Source organism: Penicillium oxalicum, chromosome II (assembly GCF_001723175.1).
Source record: "Penicillium oxalicum strain HP7-1 chromosome II, whole genome shotgun sequence".
In the NCBI taxonomy this organism is placed as follows: Eukaryota; Fungi; Ascomycota; class Eurotiomycetes; order Eurotiales; family Aspergillaceae; genus Penicillium; species Penicillium oxalicum.
Window position 1 is genome coordinate 1,041,544 of NC_064651.1, and position 19,164 is coordinate 1,060,707.

The 19,164-nt window shown below is 50.9% G+C and overlaps 8 protein-coding genes across 8 annotated transcripts; 4 read left to right on the forward strand and 4 right to left on the reverse strand.

Moving 5' to 3' along the window:
- Positions 1-1,809: 1,809 nt before the first annotated feature.
- POX_b02251 (uncharacterized protein) lies at positions 1,810-3,304 on the reverse strand (the record flags this gene model as incomplete). The annotated part of the gene is made up of 3 exons (XM_050111165.1): positions 1,810-2,139; positions 2,265-2,820; positions 3,162-3,304. The coding sequence occupies 3 exons, from the start codon at positions 3,302-3,304 to the stop codon at positions 1,810-1,812; spliced, it is 1,029 nt and encodes a 342-aa protein (XP_049971511.1).
- Positions 3,305-3,508: 204 nt separating this feature from the next.
- Positions 3,509-4,771, forward strand: POX_b02252 (uncharacterized protein; the record flags this gene model as incomplete). Its single annotated transcript, XM_050111166.1, has 4 exons — positions 3,509-4,077; positions 4,162-4,321; positions 4,457-4,584; positions 4,723-4,771. The coding sequence occupies 4 exons, from the start codon at positions 3,509-3,511 to the stop codon at positions 4,769-4,771; spliced, it is 906 nt and encodes a 301-aa protein (XP_049971512.1).
- An 844-nt stretch (positions 4,772-5,615) lies between these two features.
- POX_b02253 (4'-phosphopantetheinyl transferase B) lies at positions 5,616-6,152 on the forward strand (the record flags this gene model as incomplete). The annotated part of the gene is made up of 1 exon (XM_050111167.1): positions 5,616-6,152. One exon carries the CDS (start codon positions 5,616-5,618, stop codon positions 6,150-6,152), a length of 537 nt encoding a protein of 178 aa, XP_049971513.1.
- Positions 6,153-7,115: 963 nt separating this feature from the next.
- On the forward strand, positions 7,116-8,266 carry POX_b02254 (uncharacterized protein; the record flags this gene model as incomplete). The annotated part of the gene is made up of 3 exons (XM_050111168.1): positions 7,116-7,274; positions 7,381-7,917; positions 8,018-8,266. 3 exons carry the CDS (start codon positions 7,116-7,118, stop codon positions 8,264-8,266), a joined length of 945 nt encoding a protein of 314 aa, XP_049971514.1.
- Positions 8,267-10,104: 1,838 nt separating this feature from the next.
- POX_b02255 (Peptidyl-prolyl cis-trans isomerase) lies at positions 10,105-11,009 on the forward strand (the record flags this gene model as incomplete). Its single annotated transcript, XM_050111169.1, has 5 exons — positions 10,105-10,238; positions 10,344-10,411; positions 10,544-10,604; positions 10,850-10,891; positions 10,970-11,009. The coding sequence occupies 5 exons, from the start codon at positions 10,105-10,107 to the stop codon at positions 11,007-11,009; spliced, it is 345 nt and encodes a 114-aa protein (XP_049971515.1).
- Positions 11,010-11,431: 422 nt separating this feature from the next.
- Positions 11,432-12,313, reverse strand: POX_b02256 (uncharacterized protein; the record flags this gene model as incomplete). Its single annotated transcript, XM_050111170.1, has 1 exon — positions 11,432-12,313. The coding sequence occupies one exon, from the start codon at positions 12,311-12,313 to the stop codon at positions 11,432-11,434; it is 882 nt and encodes a 293-aa protein (XP_049971516.1).
- Positions 12,314-13,092: 779 nt separating this feature from the next.
- POX_b02257 (uncharacterized protein) lies at positions 13,093-15,696 on the reverse strand (the record flags this gene model as incomplete). Its single annotated transcript, XM_050111171.1, has 9 exons — positions 13,093-13,232; positions 13,394-13,529; positions 13,651-13,937; positions 14,018-14,271; positions 14,400-14,490; positions 14,574-14,641; positions 14,731-14,849; positions 14,944-15,058; positions 15,149-15,696. The coding sequence occupies 9 exons, from the start codon at positions 15,694-15,696 to the stop codon at positions 13,093-13,095; spliced, it is 1,758 nt and encodes a 585-aa protein (XP_049971517.1).
- Positions 15,697-17,044: 1,348 nt separating this feature from the next.
- Positions 17,045-18,970, reverse strand: POX_b02258 (uncharacterized protein; the record flags this gene model as incomplete). Its single annotated transcript, XM_050111172.1, has 1 exon — positions 17,045-18,970. The coding sequence occupies one exon, from the start codon at positions 18,968-18,970 to the stop codon at positions 17,045-17,047; it is 1,926 nt and encodes a 641-aa protein (XP_049971518.1).
- Between the last annotated feature and the right edge of the window lie 194 nt (positions 18,971-19,164).

Sequence of the window (19,164 nt, forward strand, 5' to 3'; positions counted from 1 at the left end):
TCTAAACCAGTATCTCCATGTCATACATATGTCACGCCTCTTCCTTCTCTCTGTGGAATTTCTTTTGATTGGCCATTTCTGTCCCGAATATTTTTCTTTCCTGCATCGATCGGATGTCATTCTGCGTTGGATACCTCGGCGCAGCGTACATCTCGCTTGATCTATCCTCTTACCAATTCCCGAGTCTCTATGATCTCTGATTATTTTGTCTTTTTCAAATCTCTTTTTTTCTTCTTTGGAATATTCCCCCTTCTGTCCCCGTCAACGGCTTCTTCTGGATATTTTTTTGTCCGCCCCTTTTCCGTCGTATTCCCCATTCTCCTTCATTTCCCACGTTGTCACTTCACTTTCTCGTTGCCACTATGATAAAGCTGAATGAGACAAACTGATTTCTGTTAAATGAAGCGTGTGCCCCATCCATCGCCGTCGTGTGACTCTTCTCCATGGCAGGAAGCAGAACCCATCTCCCATGATTCGCCCATTGTCGTATACAGGCTGATTTGCAGAGTCTCACTCATCTACGAATCATGTTTACCTCTGCGGTCGACAGAGAGATGCTTTATGTTTCTGCCTCGTCTTATTTCTTTTTCTTTTCCCCTTTTCTCCTCCCTTTTGTAAATGGTTATTTTCCATTCTTCAAATTTTCACTGTACAGATGTTGACTTGCGTGTGAGCTATGGTGGTGTGGTGGAGCCTAATGGTGGCGATTAGCTCGATGTAGATAAGGAAAATGTTCAAGATCGCAGATGTCCCCTTCCATCCTTTCCCCTCATTCTAGATTTGCCAGTGTCGGTTTCTTACTCTCTACCACCGTATAAGTTACCTGAAGCATGATGATGCTCTTTACGGTTCTCTCCCGTTTGAACTCAACTACCAGATAATGTATCCACAAGTCATTGACCGGATCAATCGTCGATACCTTAGTTTTCCACACAGGGGCTGTACTATTTCCCTTTCAATCTCCCCGGCCATATACCGCCAGTCCTACCTATACCTGGTGACAGGTAGAGAGCATAGGTGAAAACAGGGTACCCTTCCAAACATCAACATTTTATATCCCATGTCATTTTCACTCCCCATTGACAGCCTCTCTACCTTGTTCGAGTCTCGGATACTCTCGCCCCTCTTTCTGCTTCTGCTACCCACCTACATACATGGATCCCATCTGTAGTCCCGGGTCTGGTCTGGTCTAGTCTGTACGTTTTCCATACATACGAGATATTGATGCATGGATAGCCCTGCCGTTGTTGCGGAACCTAGTTCCTGAAATTATTGGAAGTGGAATGGGGATTTGTGGATTTTCTGGTCAAGTCTTATGTCGGCTTCTTTGTAAGTGGAGGAGTAGTAGGATTTGGGAGGTGTGCTTGGAACTGGAATCCTTGGGGAAATATTCGGTATACACGAGGGAAAGAGTTGCGCGTGGTAGGTTGTTTCTTTTCTTTTTCTTTTGTTTGATTACCTTTATGCGAGGGTGTTGGGCCCATTGCATCACTTGTACGGTGAAAGGGGTGTTTTCTAAGCTTGTTTGAAATGTGAGAGGGTAGACATGTATGTGGAAATTGGGGGATGTGGTCAACCTTGAGTCTTGGCTGGACTGTATTAAATATAGTACAATATGGATGTGGATGTGGATATGGATATGTGAGGGGACTCAAGGGGAAAATCAACCATTGGCACGGTGGAGAGAAGATTCAGAGGGTATTTGGCAGTTTCTCAGCATGCCAGAAGGTGAAAAAAAGAGTCAATGTTCGCATCGTATGGCTCAATTCTTGACCTTCTCTTTGGCGGCGTAGCTCGGATCAAAATGATCTAGTCCTTTTTGGGCTTGTCTGCACTGGAGCCGGAGAACCAGCTGAAGAGAGAACCGCTCGTCCCATGTTCTTCCCGATGAATCTCCCGGCGGAGTTCCCGAGCCTTTTCTCTTTCCTCCTTATGCTGTTCCCACGAAAGCTGCGCTGCGGTCGAGATACCCTCGGACTGTTGAGAAGCGGGCGGGGAGGGAAGTGCGTGGCTAGGGAGAGGGCGGACTGCGTCCTCGCCACCATACATGCGAAGACCAGTGCCAAAGGCCCAGTCGACGGCTTCTTCAACAGGGTGATCGAACAGGTATGGGAGGAAAGGCACGACGGCGAGACCAAGCTAGAAACATGGTTAGATATTAAGACAACATAATGCCAAAAGGATATCAGTGGGGTGGCGGGGAAAAGGGCGTTCTCTCTCTCAGTGAAAAAACCAGAGAGAGTGTCAGGATTGAAAACACTTACACCGATGGGGAACCATGTGCGGAAAAGTGGGTTCTTCGCATTCTTGACTGCACGGCCAGAATATCTCACAACGCTGTGGATTGTAAATGCTGGCAATCCCATGCTGGCAATGCTCTGAAACACCGCCCGCTTGGCCATCACCATGCGATAGTCCTCCGCCAGCGAGATTTGCGTCTCGGGCCAAGGAGTCAAGGAATCCCTTTCACGCGCCACTTGCGCTTCCTTAGACAACGGTCCGCGGATGTTTCCCATCGCCATGCCTCGAATGACCTCTTCTGAGGTGACATTGCTAGCGTCCTTGTGCGCGTCGCCCGGTGGAATCAATGCGCAGCGGTTGCGCAAATACGCCTTGTAGCCTTCATGGCCAACATCACCGAGAAGATAGGCCCAGGAGATACCGTAGGCGGAGCGAACGAGCCATGGGTGCGCAACAGGGCGGAATGACTCGCCAATGTCGGAGGTGTAGGCGACGTAGCGGTGGGCAGAGAGGAGGATGGTGCGGATGCGCTGCGCATATGCGGCATAGCGGACCGGGGATTCTGTAGAATCGATGGAGCTAGAATCGGAATCGTCGCTCATGATCAGTGGTGATTTTACCCAGTTAATTTAGAATCGATGCGACAGGACACGCCGGCTAGAGACAAAACACAAAAAGAAAATTGACAAGTGCGGCACAAAAATGGGAAGCTAGAAGCCGGCATCCACGCTGTTCACATCTCTGCTGGTTATGTCATTGCCGGCCAGAATCATAGAACCTCCGAGAAGTGGAGCCTGGTGGACTAGACTTTGCATAGTGGACAGTGAACCCTGATGGTAGACAGCTCCTGTTGTCCTAAGTGTGGATGGAATTGCGGGGGAGAGATATCATGGAAGGAGATTGTCTTGCATGATACATACTATGGCGAATAGAGGTCATCGTAGAATTCGTCTCGGTCGACCATTTCCTGCAGCTCTGCGGGGAGCTTTGCCCTCGGGCTACGCTTATCCGCATCAAGCGGAGCGCTGTCGGGTTCTTTGGGTGACTGGTTACCCCAGAACATTATGGGTGAGGCTTCGAGACGAGATCACAAGATCCAAGTGAGACGGAGGTTGGAAAGAGCCCAAGGGTAATTGGAGAATTTAAGTAGTCGTCGGCAGTGTAGACCGTAGAGTGTAAAGGAGAGTGCGGATCGGAGATGATCCCCGCGACTCGAGAGTACAATTTGTAGGGTCAGCGTATTCAGCTCCGCAGTCGCAGGAAGAACATGGAAGATGACATCAAAGCGGGACGGGAGAGGAAGAAGAAGCTAAAGCAGAGAAGAAGGAGCGTGCGCCCCGCGAGAATAGCCTCAGTACAAGTGAATGACTGTTGGATTTGCCCTGCACAGCAGCCTAAGCAGGCACAGCCGCATCTACGTAGCACGCACTCCGCACTGAACCCACCGGACCTGGCCAGACACAGCCGGAACAATACTTCGAGGTGGCTGGACGCTCTGGAAGGTGAATTGCGCTTTCTAAAGAGGGATCAAATTGAGAAGAATGAATTGGTTGTCTTTGATGCTGTTGCCATCTCGATGGAGTTACAGGCCCAACGACAGGCTCTAGTAATCAGCAGGTTACTCGAGCTGATTCTGAAGGGTTGGCCTCGACTTTGCTGTAGTGGACGAGATGAAGTGGCTCGTGTCCCTCGTGTGCCCACCAAGCTCGTGACATCCTCCCCGGTGCTCAGGCACATGATCTCGGGCACTTCCGGAACATCACCTGATTCAAAACTTCAAGGTTGGCTGCCGCTGTTGCAGTTGAGTTGGACTCTTTCGTTGAAATTGCACGTGACGTGAGCTCCCCCTCGAGGTCACTGGCCGGCGGCCCGAGCCCCGTTGACTGCTGACTCATCTTGTAGATGAGCTAACCACATTAGGCAAGGCGGTCTCAAAGCCCGAACTTCGTCTCTGATCCTAAGCCTGTGTATTCCGCTTTCTGCATCGTTGTATCAGACCTCCCCGTCCTTCTCACAGTCCCAATCCGTCAAGATGGTTGTTTACTACCAGGTCGCCGGCAAGAAGGTCGGCTCTCACGTTGTAAGTGTCCCATCACTTGAGCCGTGGCCTTGCCCGATGCTGCCTCAAGCTCCAATATATCCCTTTTTACCATCGTGCCCGCGGCAGCTTAGGCTACCCTCTCGGAAGCTGCTAACACCGTTTGCTCTCCACTAGCTGTCCATGGCTGTCCTCGGCTCCATGTTTGCCGGCTCTTACCTCGCCATGAGCGGTGGCTCCAAGCCCAAGACCGCCGACGGTCCTCCCATCAACGCCGCGTCCAAGGAAGAGGGAGACTTTGTCCAGTATGTGCTACCCGAATTGCTCCATGAGTTGCGCGAATTACAAGGCACTTGATCCAGCATTACAGTACTATCTGTGTTGGAACCTGTGTGCTGGGTGATGTGATTTTGGACCCTCTCAAGCTAACAATTCTGGCGTAGACAATTCCTGAAGGAAATGGATGGAGGAGACAAGTCTCAGAAACACTAGACCCTCTCAGATTCGGAAGCGCGGATCTATAACCATCGACTCGGTTCTTCGGTCAATTCCTGGCCCAGCTCTGCATGAAAATCGGGGGCGCACTCTATGACATTTCGCAATACGTTTGTTCTCTCCGAATCAATTTCCGTGAACCCGGCCGTTTCGGTAGACCTATGTCGACACTTTGCCGGGCCGAAACGATTCAATTGCCGGAAGAGTAGTCGGTGGATCTGTTTGGATCGTTCTGTACATAACAAGGCATGTACGCTGCATAGCAGGAACTAGGAATGCTCTTTAAACTCACCTCGATTTGTTGGTTGTGATTGGCCTCAGGCGATGTTCATTGAATATGTCTCGAGGCCGCCTGCCGTGCACATGCCGGGAAACTCGTCACCCCTCGGTTTTGGTGTGAGATATCATGCGCACGACCAAGTAGCCATGATTCACGCCTGGAACTCGTAGTCACCATCCAGAAGAGCCGTAACGAAGTTGACCGCCCGATGAAGTTTATAGCGTATACATGTATTTAACTTGTATACCGATCACACTTTCTAGATGCAAATCCGCAGTAACATTTTGAGACCACTTTGATCGGAGGCAATCTCATATCACATGATTCTACACCGTAACGTGTTACTCGTATCGATCATGTCGCACCTACGGAGGTCATACCGTAGCCACTCTTTATCGATACCTCACGTCTCCGTCTGTCTTTCTCCACGGCCAGCCTTGAACCACTTTTCCAATCGTGACAACCCACAAACCATCCACCAAATTCCCTCACCCAGTGACCTCAATCTCAATCTCAGCCCAGAAGACTTCCCCTCCCCAAACGCTCTCGGAGACCTCGATTATGAAACCTATCCCTTTCCCTCTCGCCGTCAACATCGGCACCGACATCGTCCACCTTCCCCGCATAGCGCGTCTCCTCCAACAACCCAACTACCTCACCCGGTTCACGCGCCGCATCCTGAGCGACCAAGAACAACTTGACTTTCAAACCCGCTTTCTGAATAACCTCCAGACGCAAAAGCAGCCTACTTCCTTTCCAACTACCCCTTTTCAGACCCCCATCACACCCGAAATGACGCGCTGGCTAGCTGGTCGGTTTGCCGCCAAAGAAGCCGCGCGCAAAGCCGCGCCGGGTGGAGCCGCCGCGCTGGGCTGGAAAGATGTGGTCATTCGTGTACCAGAGGCGAGCGAGATATTGGAAGGGCGGGGAACGAGTACAGGAATGGAGGGAAATGTCATGCGAGAACAAGAGGGTACAAGTCGAAGGCCGGAGATTGTGTTCCGGGGGAATGGGAAGGACCAACCTGATCGGCTGGGACGATTGTCCATTTCGCATGATGGGGAATATGTGATTGCAACGGTTTTGGCTGCTGGATGAGAAGAACACTCGATGCGACGAGGGGATTTCTCCCCAGAGATTTACTACAGCTCTACGATGGACGGGGGTTCAAGTTCCAGTTCAAGTCCCGGGCTTGTGTTTGGACCAGTCCAGAGAAAAGATGTCTTCTTTGGTGCATCCACACGGAACCGGCCGGTGGTTATCTGCGCTCAGCAACAACGTTCAATGATCTCTGACAGGAAGAGCTATTCGTGACGGTGCAGGGCTGAGGTCGCAGGTGGATGCGCCCTGACGAGGGATACTCTCGATTGAGCGGCCCACGGCGATACAAACACAACGCGATACAGGGCTTTACGAATCGCATTGCCAGACAAGATGGCCAGTTGTCATCTTACTGCTCTCCTTCCTTGAATGAAGGAGTCTGTCTGAATCGGCATCGTCAAGGTTCCATAGATTTGAAGACTGTGTCTGTCTGGGTCACGCTCCGGACGTGGTAAACCGAACATTTTCGTACTCTTTTTGTAGACTAGGATTTATCCGGCTTGATTTAAATTTAAATCTACCCTAGACACCAAGAATTTCCAAGTTGCATTTTAGTCGAGTAATAAGAGAAAGTACTTCCTTTGGTCCTGTCTTGTTCTGAACAGTAGGAGGCTGAATCCGTCCCCACTGCAGCGTAGCACTAACTTTAGCTGCTGAGACTATCCGCTTCTGCTAGCTCTTCCACTACCGAACCGCAGTCATCAATCTCACCACGACTTATCCAGGTCAAATTGAAACCTCAGTGGGAAAGAAATAGTACGAATTAATTATTGAGTGGTAAGAGTCCTAGATTGAGCAATGTGGCCTGAGAGATCATCACCCCCGCCTTGAATTGTCTGCGGCTCATCCCTGTGAGCATGCGGACCTAACTTATCGCTAGAACCCCTCTATGTCTGTTCTGTTCATAAAGCCCGCATGCTAACCACGTCCCAGAATTCAATTTGAGAAACACTTTGAACAATGCCGTTCTCTCATCACAGTCACTCGGGTCAATTTTGCCCTGGCCATGCCAAAGACTCCCTCGAGGAGGTCATTCAGACCGCCATCAAGAAGAAGATGCAAGTCTTTTGTCTGACGGAGCACATGCCCCGCGAGGCCGTTGACTTTTATCCTGAAGAAGTATGTTCCCCCTCCAATCTTCCATCTTTCCGACACCAGGCCAAGCTCCCAAGACAATTGACTGAACAACTAAACCTCTTTTCCTCCCTTCCCCTCCACCGCATAGATTGAATCCGGCGAAACAGAAGCCCACCACATCAGCAACGAACAAGCCTACTTTGCCGAGGCCCTCCAACTTCGCAGCAAATACGCCTCTCAAATCTCTATCATCATCGGCTTCGAGTGTGACTGGATTCGACCCTCATCACTCACCCTCATCAATCAGTCACTGTCTCGCCTCCCCTTTGAATTCTTCGTCGGGTCCGTGCATCACATGCACACGGTCCCCATCGACTATGACCACGAGATGTATGCGCGCGCCCGTGAGATCGCCGGGGGCTCTGATGAGCGTCTCTTTGAAGATTACTTTGATGCGCAGCTGGATATGCTCCGTGCCCTCAAGCCGCCGGTCGTGGGGCACTTTGATCTTATCCGGTTGAAGAGTGATGATCCGGAGCGGAGTTTCAAGACTTGGCCGGGGGTTTGGAGTCGGATTTTGAGGAATTTGGACTTTGTGGTGGAGTATGGAGGACTGGTGGAAGTGAATGGGGCTGCGCTGCGAAAGGGGATGAGTGAGCCTTATCCCAAGGCGGAGATTTGTGAGGTATGTTTGATGTCATGGTTTCTGCCATGGTGTTGTCGTTCCTTTTTTTTTCTTCGTCTTCTATTTTTCATACCACTGGAGATGCTAATTCCAAGTCTAGGAACTCATGGCTCGGGGCGGACGCTTCTGCCTCTCGGATGACAGTCACGGGGTCGACCAAGTGAGCCTGAACTTCCACCGGGTCCTGGAATTCTTGAATGGCGTCGGCGTGAATGAGCTGCATTACCTGTCGCTTGTCGCGGAAGAAGGAGAGGATGTGACTCCTGCACCGGACGATCGATTCCCTCGGACCAGGATTGCTGCGGTGCCGATGGAGGAGGTCCAGCAGATGGCCTTTTGGGAGGTCTAAACAAGCACGGTGTGCAGGAAAAGCGCTCGCCAGTGAAGATCCTTTTTCTTGGAAAGGGTCCGAGAGACCACGGCGTGGTATAGGAAGAGCTTCCTGTGTCTCAATCGGATATTGAACTGTGTGGTACATTCTATTTTCAAACAGGCGACACATATCGGAGGCTCCTGGTTAGTAGGACGGGAGGGGACTGATCTGTAGTAAGGGCCTGGGAGGTGTTACGCACATTGCAAAAAGTGTCATGGGCGATACGACTCTACTGAAGATTTCAATGCTGCGAGTTTTGGAATGGCCTCAGATTCGTGTATCAAAGTAGAAAATACGTACTACCCGTGGCCACTGTACTGACAATCTCTTATATCTGGGAGGGAATCTTCATACACTGGTATCAGAGACGAAAATTTACAAACGACTACATACGGGCAGTGCAGCACGATGCTCAAGTCACCTTTCCTCCAGATACACCAAGAAAAGGTGGTATAGCATCTAATGCTTCTTATCCACCATGACATACCCGTCCTTATTCTATCCAGAAATCTTAAATGTCGAAAAATGGAATGTGCGTGGAATGTGCTCATGTAAAAACCATCGACGAGCAATATACTTTCCCGCGCCAGCCTCCAGTACAGTGCTGGGCCAGAGTCCTTTCACATGCACAATTAAAATTCCGATGACTTCACACACACACACCTAAGCTCGAGTCTGTCACCCATGGGTCCTAATCTAATGCCCTTTATCGAGTCACGATCAGCGGAGTGGGGGAGGACAAAATGTAATTGAGCAGTCGGAGTGGTCGCCCGTGTCGTCATTTGCCACTGCACAGACTTAATATGGAGGTGCTACGGATCCTTCAGGGTGTCCGAAGGGGGACTGGGGGTTTTTTTAAATCTAGTAATAATCTACTGAGGAGCATGGTCATGACTGGCAGAGAGAGCAAAGAGTGAAATAATGGTTGTGCGGAATTATGAAGAATGACAATGCTGAGAGAGAGCTTTCTACTTATGGTGTTTGATTGCCTGGTGAGTATAGGTGGAGATCGTGAGTCCTAACTATAAAATGAAGGAAGTTGACTGGGTTCAAGTGTAAGCCAAAGTTTCAGTTTTGGAAGGGTCAGGGTCTACAGTACAATGCGAAGGCTCGACTAGTGACAGGAATAACGCTCAGGCACCGCGATGACGATTGGCCAAGACATGGATATTGCCTCTTGACACGGGGAGAGAGTCATTGAATCAGATCATCAATTGCTCCGCGAGATTTATGAGCCAACCCGTGGGGGTAAGTAGGTATAGCCTCAGACTGACTCGTAAGTATTCATGAGGGGGGGGTTCTCATTCTGGGAATAAATATATGAACCTTCTCTCATGGGTTATTGGTTCAAGCCTTGCAGATTGACCGAGTGAGAATCCTGTGCGGAATATGACCTCAATCCACGCCGAGACAATGTCCGTGACCTTTTTGGTGGGGAGAGTTTCATGACTCTGGGGAAGGAAAATCACGTCTCATGCAGGAGAGTTGACACAGCGCGGCAGTCGAATCCGTTTCTGCAAGTGACAAAGCGGTACTTTGTCGTTCCAATGCAGAGAGGGGAGAACAGATGTACAGTCCAAGTACTCCCATCAGTACAGTCCGACAGTCGTCCACCCCCCACTTTGAACGCCAAAGTGGAAAAGGTGGAACCCCGCGGAAGATTGGCCCCCTCGTCTTCGGGAAAAGCTTCAGCTCCGATTTCCTCTTAATCTCTTCTCTTTCCACATCCTTCGAATTTATCCATTCGGCCTCTTCTTTTGATCTCTCTCCTCTATTTCCATATCTCTCTCCAATACACATCACATCAATCCACAATGGGTGTTGAAAAGACTGTCCTCAAGGCCGGCAACGGCGTTGACTTCCCCCAGAAGGGTGACAACGTTGCCATGCACTACACTGGCTGTCTGTATGACGCCAGCGCTGCGGCCAACCACTACATGGGCCAGAAGTGAGTCTTTTCTTGGTGGCTCATGATCGTGGCGGATCTGGCGATGGCCGCATCAATCGCGCTCGAAACTCTTTCGTTTGCTCATCATTCTGTTTTCGCGTGCAGGTTCGACAGCTCCCGCGACCGCGGCACTCCCCTCGCCAGCCCCATTGGCGTTGGCCGTCTGATCAAGGGTATGTGTATAACCGGTGATGTTTGTGCGCGAGGATTGGTTTCCATTGGATTGGAACCCGACACTCAGCCTGCGCGGGCGGGGGAGCAATTGTACAATGGACGCTTTACTAAAACTTCACGGTCCTCAACAGGTTGGGATGAGGGTGTGCCCCAGATGAGCCTCGGCGAGCGCGCCATTCTCGACATCAGCCCGTGAGTATTCATTTCCCCTCCGTGTGTCCAAGGAGCTTTGAACAAAGTGTTCTTGTGCTTGTTTTGTGCGCTATGCGCCATTGATTGAAGAAGAGCACCCTTGACTGATCTCCTTGTCTCTGCCAGTGATTTCGGCTACGGACCCAAGTATGTGACCTCAAGCCCGTCAAATATCGACCCGCGCATAATGCTGTCGATGACTACCATCATATCGGCTCAGACTACTAACAGCTTCCTTCTTCCAGCGGCTTCCCCGGCCTGATCCCCCCCAACTCCCGCCTGGTCTTGTAAGTCTTGGACTAATGAAGTTCGACGTGTGAATTGCTTCCTTTGAAGATCGGATACTGACCTGGTTGATTCCTCAGCGACGTCGAGCTTGTCAAGATCAACAACAAGACTGCCTAGATTTAGACTCACGGATTCATCATCCTCGCCATGCTTGTTTCTAGCAGCGAATTTACGATATCATCATCGGCTGCTCGCATTTTTGGAGTATACCTAGCAAGTCTCCATCAAAACGATAGGCGTACGGACAGCCAGGATGATTGAAAAGGTTTGTTTTTTTTTTTTTTTAAAAAAAAAGGACATCTATCACGGTTATCTCACGTGGCAAGCCAGCCCGTTCCTGTAGACGACTCCTTTTCCAAGCCCTGACCAGGGGGTGTGCCTGGACCTGCGAATCACGGCCATCTATAAATGTACCTCGACCATTTTCATCCCCTCGTCCCAAGCCTCGTAGTCTATATGCAGTCTTTTATCTCTCTTCCCTTGTCCCTTTCTCTGAAGACAGAGCTGCTCTACTCCAACCAACCAACCTTTCCTAGATTCTACACAACCGCATAACTCACCCGACTATTCCCCTTACTCCTCGAAATCTTCTTCACCACCGTCTCCCCACATCGATCCGTCGTCTCAACATGCGTCCCCCCACAAGGATACACCTCCGCCCCAACAATCCGCACCACTCGAAACTTCTCCTCACCCAGCGCCAACAGACTCCGATCAGGCCGTAAATGCTCCAGTCCTTCGCGCGTGAAATCCGCTTCATCCCAGAACTCAATCTCCACCGGCATCCCCCGTGCAATATACTCGTTCACCCGCGTCTGGATCGCCTCCTTCCACTCTCCGCCGATACTGCCGCGGAACTCGCACGAGGCGCTGTCGGGGAAATGCGACGCCTTGAGCTCGTCAAAGTCTGGGACTTGGGATTCGAGTAAGTGGCGTACGGCGGAGCCGAGGACGTGGCCGGCTGTGTGGAGGCGGGAGTAGAGGAGGCGTTTGGCGGCGTCGACTTTTTGGATGATGGGGGTGTTGGGGGGAGGGGGGGATGAAGGATTTGTGGACGTGGACGTGGGTCGGATGAGGTGGAGGACTTGGCCGTTGTTTGTGGCGTCCATTCGGGCGGAGAGGACTTGGAAGATTGCATCGGCGTCGTTGAGAGAAGGGGGAGAAGGAGAAGAAGAAGTGCTGGTGGTGGTGGGATTGGCAAGGAAGATGTAGCCTTCATCCGAGGGCTGACCGCCACCTTGGGGGTGGAAGATGGTTTCTTTGGTCACGATAATGTAGTCATCTTCCTGGGCGGTTTTGAAGAGAGATTGATTGATCTCATGAAGGGCCGAGATGGGCTGAATGGACTGGATGGTGGTTTCGAGTTGGAGGAGTTTGGCATCGTGTTGATAGGCCAGGTAGGTGGGCGTGTTGGGAGACATAATTGTGGAGGGAGTAAGGAGGAGGAAGAAGAAGAAGAAGAAGAAGAAGAAGAAGAGAAGAAGAAGAAGAAGAAGAAGAAAAGAAGGGAAATAATCTAATTAGGAGGAATACCCTGACGAAAGCACCAACATACAAAAATTAAGAGAAAGTGGAGAAAAAGGAAACGTGGAGAGTGTCTATGTGGGGGAGCTGATATTGACAATTTGGGGTTCAGAGAAAAGAGAGTGGAAGTAAAAGTCAGAATGGAGCTAAACTCTCCTCCTATCAACATTCAATTTGTCAATTAACTCTCCCACCATTGATGGCGATAACGGTGGTGGACCGGACCACTTATGGACAGTAGAACTGGGCCTCGGCTGAAGGACCTCCACTGGGTCTTTTTTTTTCCCGTGCAGGACACGCCCTGCGGTTGACATGGGTATGCTACAGTATATTTTTATGTATTTTGATTGCATGTACATGAACTGAAGCAAAGGACTTGTACTGCCACTTAGGTGGTGGCCATGTAAAACATGTACCTTGTCGGTAGATAACCAAGTACACTTCTACTCCACTTGGTCAAATGACAACCGTGGCATGACATCTCTGACCAAGTCTTGCTTGTTGCTTCCGACCCTCGCATGTATCAGTGCTTCCTTGTTCATGGATTAGCAATGGAGAACACCATGATGTCCGGCACATTGTCGACACTCGAGATATTGACCAGGAGCTCAACTCATAGCCCGTTCAATTCATCTCCACACATCATTTCCCAAACAATTGAGAGAGGTGAGGTTCCTCATCGCGCAATACTGTTGATATAAGCCATTCCCGACGCGCGGTAGGTGTCCGCTTCCACGTAAGTCTCGCGCCGTGGCAAGCGAAAGACAAAGTTGGACGACTGAGACGAATATCGAGGCCAGCGCGGTATCCCAGAAACTGGTCGCATGGAATGAGTCAGCCTCGACGAAGGAAAAATTCACTCAGACAAGCAGATCAAATCAAATCAATCAAGTGATATGATGAATATTCTTGAGCATTTCATAGAGAAGGAGAAAAAAAAAACGAAAACGTAAAAAAAGTCAGCAAACGACACCTACCTCCATGCCCATTCGGATCGAGATCCACCACAAAAGACGTCCACATGCGAGCAGCTAATTGCCCCAACGACAGTCGAGCCGGATCGGTTCCTAGAGGCGTGATATCTTGAACGGGGTTTGCAAAGACAAATGGAATCTGTGACCACGTGAAACGCAGGGAAAAGAAAATCCAAGAACATGTCAGTTGCAAACGATCCTCCCTTTCCCTCTCCCTACACATATTGGTAGCCACGGAAATACAAGATGTGGGATCTCACCTCGGCAAAATGCTGCACTCCGATCGTCGTCGTCGAATTGAGGGCCGGAACATCCCAGCGGTAGGAATAGACATGTCGGGTGAATCGGGACATGACCTGTGCGAGCATCCGACGCGGCGCAACCATGGTCAGATCTCCCGCCATGGATGAATAGCGCTTGTATTGCAGTCCCTTATCGGGCCAGGTGACGTTACCCCAGCCGTAGGGACATCCTGCGGCGGAGATGTTGGGATAGTATGAAAGGAGACGGGTGGCCTCTTGGTGGGTGAGAACCCAGCGTTTGGATGCTAGGTGAGATTGTGGGAGATACATTATTAGCTGAAGCGGAGATCATGAGAAGAAGGGGTAGAAGCAGTATTCAACTCACCCGTCAATTCAGCAATGCAATCCTCGTCCGTATCGACACCCGTCGTCCCAAAACTCGTCCCTTCATCGGTATTCGTACCGAGCAAGATGGGTACTCTGGCAATTTTGCCTTGGCGATAGCTGATCTGTGGGTACTGCGTGATGAAGTGGCCATCAACCGTAGCGAACCATTCAAGTCCCTCGAAAGCATTGTCGTAGAATGTTTGGTAGGGCAGATGTCGAAGACATTGGAGCGTGTTTATAGAATTGGTGCATCTGGTGAGCAAATCAGAAAAAGAAAGAAAAAAGAAGTATCGTCTAGCTTGAAAGCTTTTTTCTCAAATCTGACTCATGCCAATGTATTCTCTGCCCGTACGTAATCGAAAGGCAATGGTGCGTCTTACCCTGTCCGCTGGACGATTCGATCGTACATGGGTTGATGCCACTCGGTGCCGTTGTAGGGTGGACCGACTGCGTTTCCAGATTCCATGATTGCTGACGATGGACCGTGAGAAATTTCCATTATCCATATGACCACACTTCAAGCGGAGGAAAGGAGTCATTGGGTGTGTTCATACCAGCTCTGAAGAGTCCCTCGTTGTCTCCGTTATTCGTCACCAGATGTGCACCGACGCTATATGCTCCCCTACGAGAGAAAAAGAAGAATCAAGAGATTTAGCTCCGCGTTGTCTTTTCAAAAGTCCAAGAACCTCACCGGCACTCGGCTCAACTCACGCTGACTCTCCCCAGATCGTAATACGATCTGGATCTCCCCCAAACGAGCGAATATTCTCCTTGACCCATCTCATAGCCACTCGTTGATCTCGAAGGGCGAGATTCGTGTTTCCTTCCGCCTAGGGAAAGGCAAGGCTCCGCCTCGGATTTTAGTCACTGCCATCATCTCTGAATCAAATCCAAGAGTGTGTTGTCCTCTCTGTGCTCACATACCCTGACCTCTTTCGAGTCCAAGAACCCAAACGCCGACAGGCGGTAATTTATCGACACGCCCAAAACCGGCTTTCCATTCAAAGCACTCTGTTGAACAACGTAGCTCATATTATATCTGCACGAGATTACCTCAAAATGTGATATTAGCACATGATAGATTCCCTGACAAAACAGAACAAAAAGACACAGCTTTCGAAACACCCACCGCGGATCAGCAGTAGCACCTTGTGTCCACCCCCCTCCAAAAATCCACAACATGACTGGGAGTGGTGACCCTTCTCGCCGAGGGTGCTGCGGCCGGATGATATTGAGATTCAGACAGTCCTCATGGAGCGTGACCAGACCTTGATCTACCAATTTGGTTGTATCGGATCCATAGCCAGGGCAATCATAGCCGTATTGGGTGGCGTTGTAATAGACTGTTTTAGATCGAGAATCGGACTGAACACTTTCATCGAGGGTAGAAGGATGATAGACACCGGAATTGCTGTCTTGGGAGGTGTATGATCTCTTCAATTTGGAGGGAGTGAATCGAGCGGGCTGGTCAGCGTACTTGATTCCGAGGAAGAGATCCTGCTTGAAGTCAGGGAGAGATCGGCCCACAAAGACGGTCCTTGGGTGATGGTGGCCTGCTGGGGTGAGAGTGACGGTTGGAGGAAATTGGTGAGATGACGATTCTGTTTGAATGGCAGAGAATGGACTCGAGTATACGAAGGTGGCCAGGGTAAGCCATAGAATGACTTGAAGCGCCATCCTGATAGATACGAAGTAATTTTTCAGTGTTTTTTTTCTGAACGATCCCACCTTGACATACGTAGAGCTCGCAAGTCTGACTTTATAAAAAAAAAGCTGCAAGATAAAAAAGAAATCCATCATGCCCCGCCCACTACAATGACGCTCTACACGACGAACAATTCTTCAGGAGAGACATATTCATCGATCTTCTTGCCAAGAAACAAACTAGAGACTGGAAAAAAGAAACTGTATTGATGGAAGAATTATGCCAATGACACGAGGTGGCACGACAAAAGAAGGACCTTCCTCATCTTGCATCTCCCTTAACCGTAACCGTCAGCTCGGGTCTCCATGGTCAAAGGCCTCTCACATGCTGGGAGCCCAACCTCCATGAAGTCAAGCACCTCCAAGAATCGGAAATCCTGGTATTCTTGCCATACAATTCCCCGAATCATGCGAGTGGGGAAAAAGTTGGACCGGCTAAAATCCGGGGTGAATTGAGGATTTCTCATAGGTGGATTAATCCCCGTGGGGGTTTTTGGCTCCGGGGGGGGCTTAGAAGGCGGGGTCTGCAGTGAAGAGAGTCGGTATTTCATCTCGAGACACATTTTGAGGAAGATTCACGAGTAAGAGTGCTTTCTCGTGCCGATCGTAGGATAGGGAATCGGATGCAGGGACCAGATCCTCGAGCTGGTTGTTCGGCGGGTCTTGACTTGATCTATTCCGTAGATAATCTGTTGAGGCATCACATACGCTACAAAGCTTTTGGGGTTGTTCTTTTTTTTACTGCCTTTCTCCTTTTTTTTTGGTTGCCATATTCCAGAGAAAGTGACTGGATCTCAACTTGTAGATGTGAAAGTATGGGAGAAGTGGTTGAATAGAACACCGGAGCTGGAGTGGCTTTATCACTGAACTAAGGAGATGAAATTTGCAGGCTCACTCCACTGCACGTAGGGCTCGGATACTTAATGAACAAGTTGACCTCCTGCCGCCAAAGCCCGGGGCGAAACAGCCAACATGGGAAAGTATCCGAGTGAATCAAGGGGTATGGGTTCTTGCGTCAATAGAAATCTATATCACTGTCCTTGGACAAACAAAGCAAGCGCCAATCGACGGAAGAAAGCAGACAAAAGTCTGTCTCATCCTCTATACACGCAGTTCCTGACTGGACACTCTGCCTCGATAGACGAGCCAAAAGGCCCAAAGCTGGTGACCATGGGAAGGGCAGACAAAAGTAGTCGCTCAGAAAATATGTCGCAAATGTTCAACAAGCAAGCATCAGCGGAGAAAGAATGAAAACACGTATGGCACAATGAGCCCCGAATTCCAAACGCACATCTGGCGATGCCTTGACCAACGACGCCGATCAGTCGTCCTTGGCTCGCCCCTGATCTGCCCTCGATCCCAGATCGAGACCGGTTGCGCGAGACCTGCTCGTCGCAACAGCCGAGGGTCCTGTCAATCGATAGGACGAGGATGTGGAGCTCGGGACTGGCTCTCCCCGCCGAGAAGAAAAGGTACCTCGAGAAGTGGAGGGGGACGGACGATGATCTTCAGGCGCGTCGTCCAGCTCGATCAGATCTCCAAGCCCCCAAAGACCACGACTGCGGCCGGCTGTTCGGTCACCTGGGGAGCCGGACCCTTGTTGGAGCTCATTGATCCCGGCTTTAGTGCGAGTCGCGACCTTTCGAATCCAGCCTTCGACAGCCCCGCCAATAGCCCCGCCAATGTTTTCCAGGCCAGTGGATGTATTGGACGTGGTCGTGGACTCAGACCCAAACGAAGACCGTCGAAGATTCTCGGGCATCGGAGGGGGCACCAAGTTCGGCATGTGTTGGGAAACAAACTTACTCAAGCCATCCAAGGCAGGCCCCGGTGCGGTGGAGGTCCGATCAAGTGTGCCAACACCGGTCCCAATCAAATGCACACTGCTGCTCCGACGGCGGTGTTGCGGCCGGACGGGCTTCGATTGACCGGCTTGACGCGAGGGAGCACGAGGTGAAGCGTCATCGACGGGAGGAGTCTGGAGAGCGTGAAAGGACTGCGCACTCATTGGCTCTCTGAACGGGTCGTCTTGGAAAGGCTCCTCGTCGGTATAGGATACAGATTTCCGACGTGTACGGGGGAAGAAGCCCAAGGCTTTGCGTGGCACTCGACCAATTTGAACTGGGGCCTGAAACCCGTCAATAGTCACCCAAGACTCATGCTTCCAGATTTGATTGCGGTCTGTTTCCGACGGCGTTGGTGCCTGCAAATTCGACACAGAGCCATTCATGGGGTTGTTGACTGGCGTGATGGAGCTCCCAGTGGCGTCTTCTGAACCAAGAGTCATGAGATCTTCCTGTGGAGGCGCAATAGGCCTGCCTTTCACGCTACAGGCATCGACTGGAAGGAGCACCGTCTTCCTACTTTGGATGTTGTCATTGGGCCAAAAACCGTTCGCCTTGCGAAATATGGCGGGCTGGCATCCATATTTGATTGTCACTCCGGTAATACTGTCGCTTGCTTGGACCTGGTGTATATACGCGAGGGCGTCTTCCTCGTGGTCTTGATCGAGGGGTTGGCCAAAGTAATCTCCAGAGTCCCGCCGCTTGTGACGGAAAGCAGCGCTCGTGATGGGATCGGATTCTGCAAGGAGAAGCGCTTCTCGCTTTTTGGCTTGCACCAAAGCCTGGCGTTCCTCTTGGGTCCCGGTCCCAATCTCGGAATTGTTTGGTGCTGATGGGCCCCATGCGGTCGGCGTGGACCGGGGAATACTTCGGTGATATACATCTGACCGCGAGGGTTTCCTCCGCGAATGGCTCTTCGACCCAACATTGGTCGCATTGCGGCCCGTGTCGCTACCTAGCACCGAGGATGCCAAATTCTGCAGGGAGGACCACGACGAGTCCAGAAAGTCTGCAGCGCCCTTCGAAGACGAGGAGTTTGCAAATTGATGCCAACTTAACGTCGATGATTCTTCGCTGCGGCTTCCGTTGACGGATTGCGTAACGCGCGAGGGGTGTTTCATTGGCAGTGGGGAGCTGCCGCGAGACAGGAGCGGCGACGGACTGGGACCTCGAGATCGCGCGGCTCCCACATTCGCTGAGAGGGTCGTCGATAGACCCGACGTGAACGGCTGGGAGTCAAGGTGTGAATAGTTATCATCGCTGGTGTTGGTCCCTCCCTCCTCATCCTCAACGAACGAGACCAGTCGGCGAGGGCGCGATCGGACCGCGGAGGTAGAGGTAGTGCCTGCGCTGAAAGGGAGGGAGCTCCGGGAAGCATTGACGTAGCTGTTTTGAGAACTCATTCCTGTCAGTACGGTCTTGTGGAAGTGACCTTCCAAAGACACAAGGCAAAGTCTCCCTTGTGGACTGTGGGTGTGGTGCCAAGGCAGCTGATTGCCATCAGTGGTGTCTTGGGACCGTAGGAGTGACCCTAGTCGTCATCCACTGGGCGTGTCGCATGCGTGGCCTCAGCACTCAGCCGAGACGATCGAGTTAA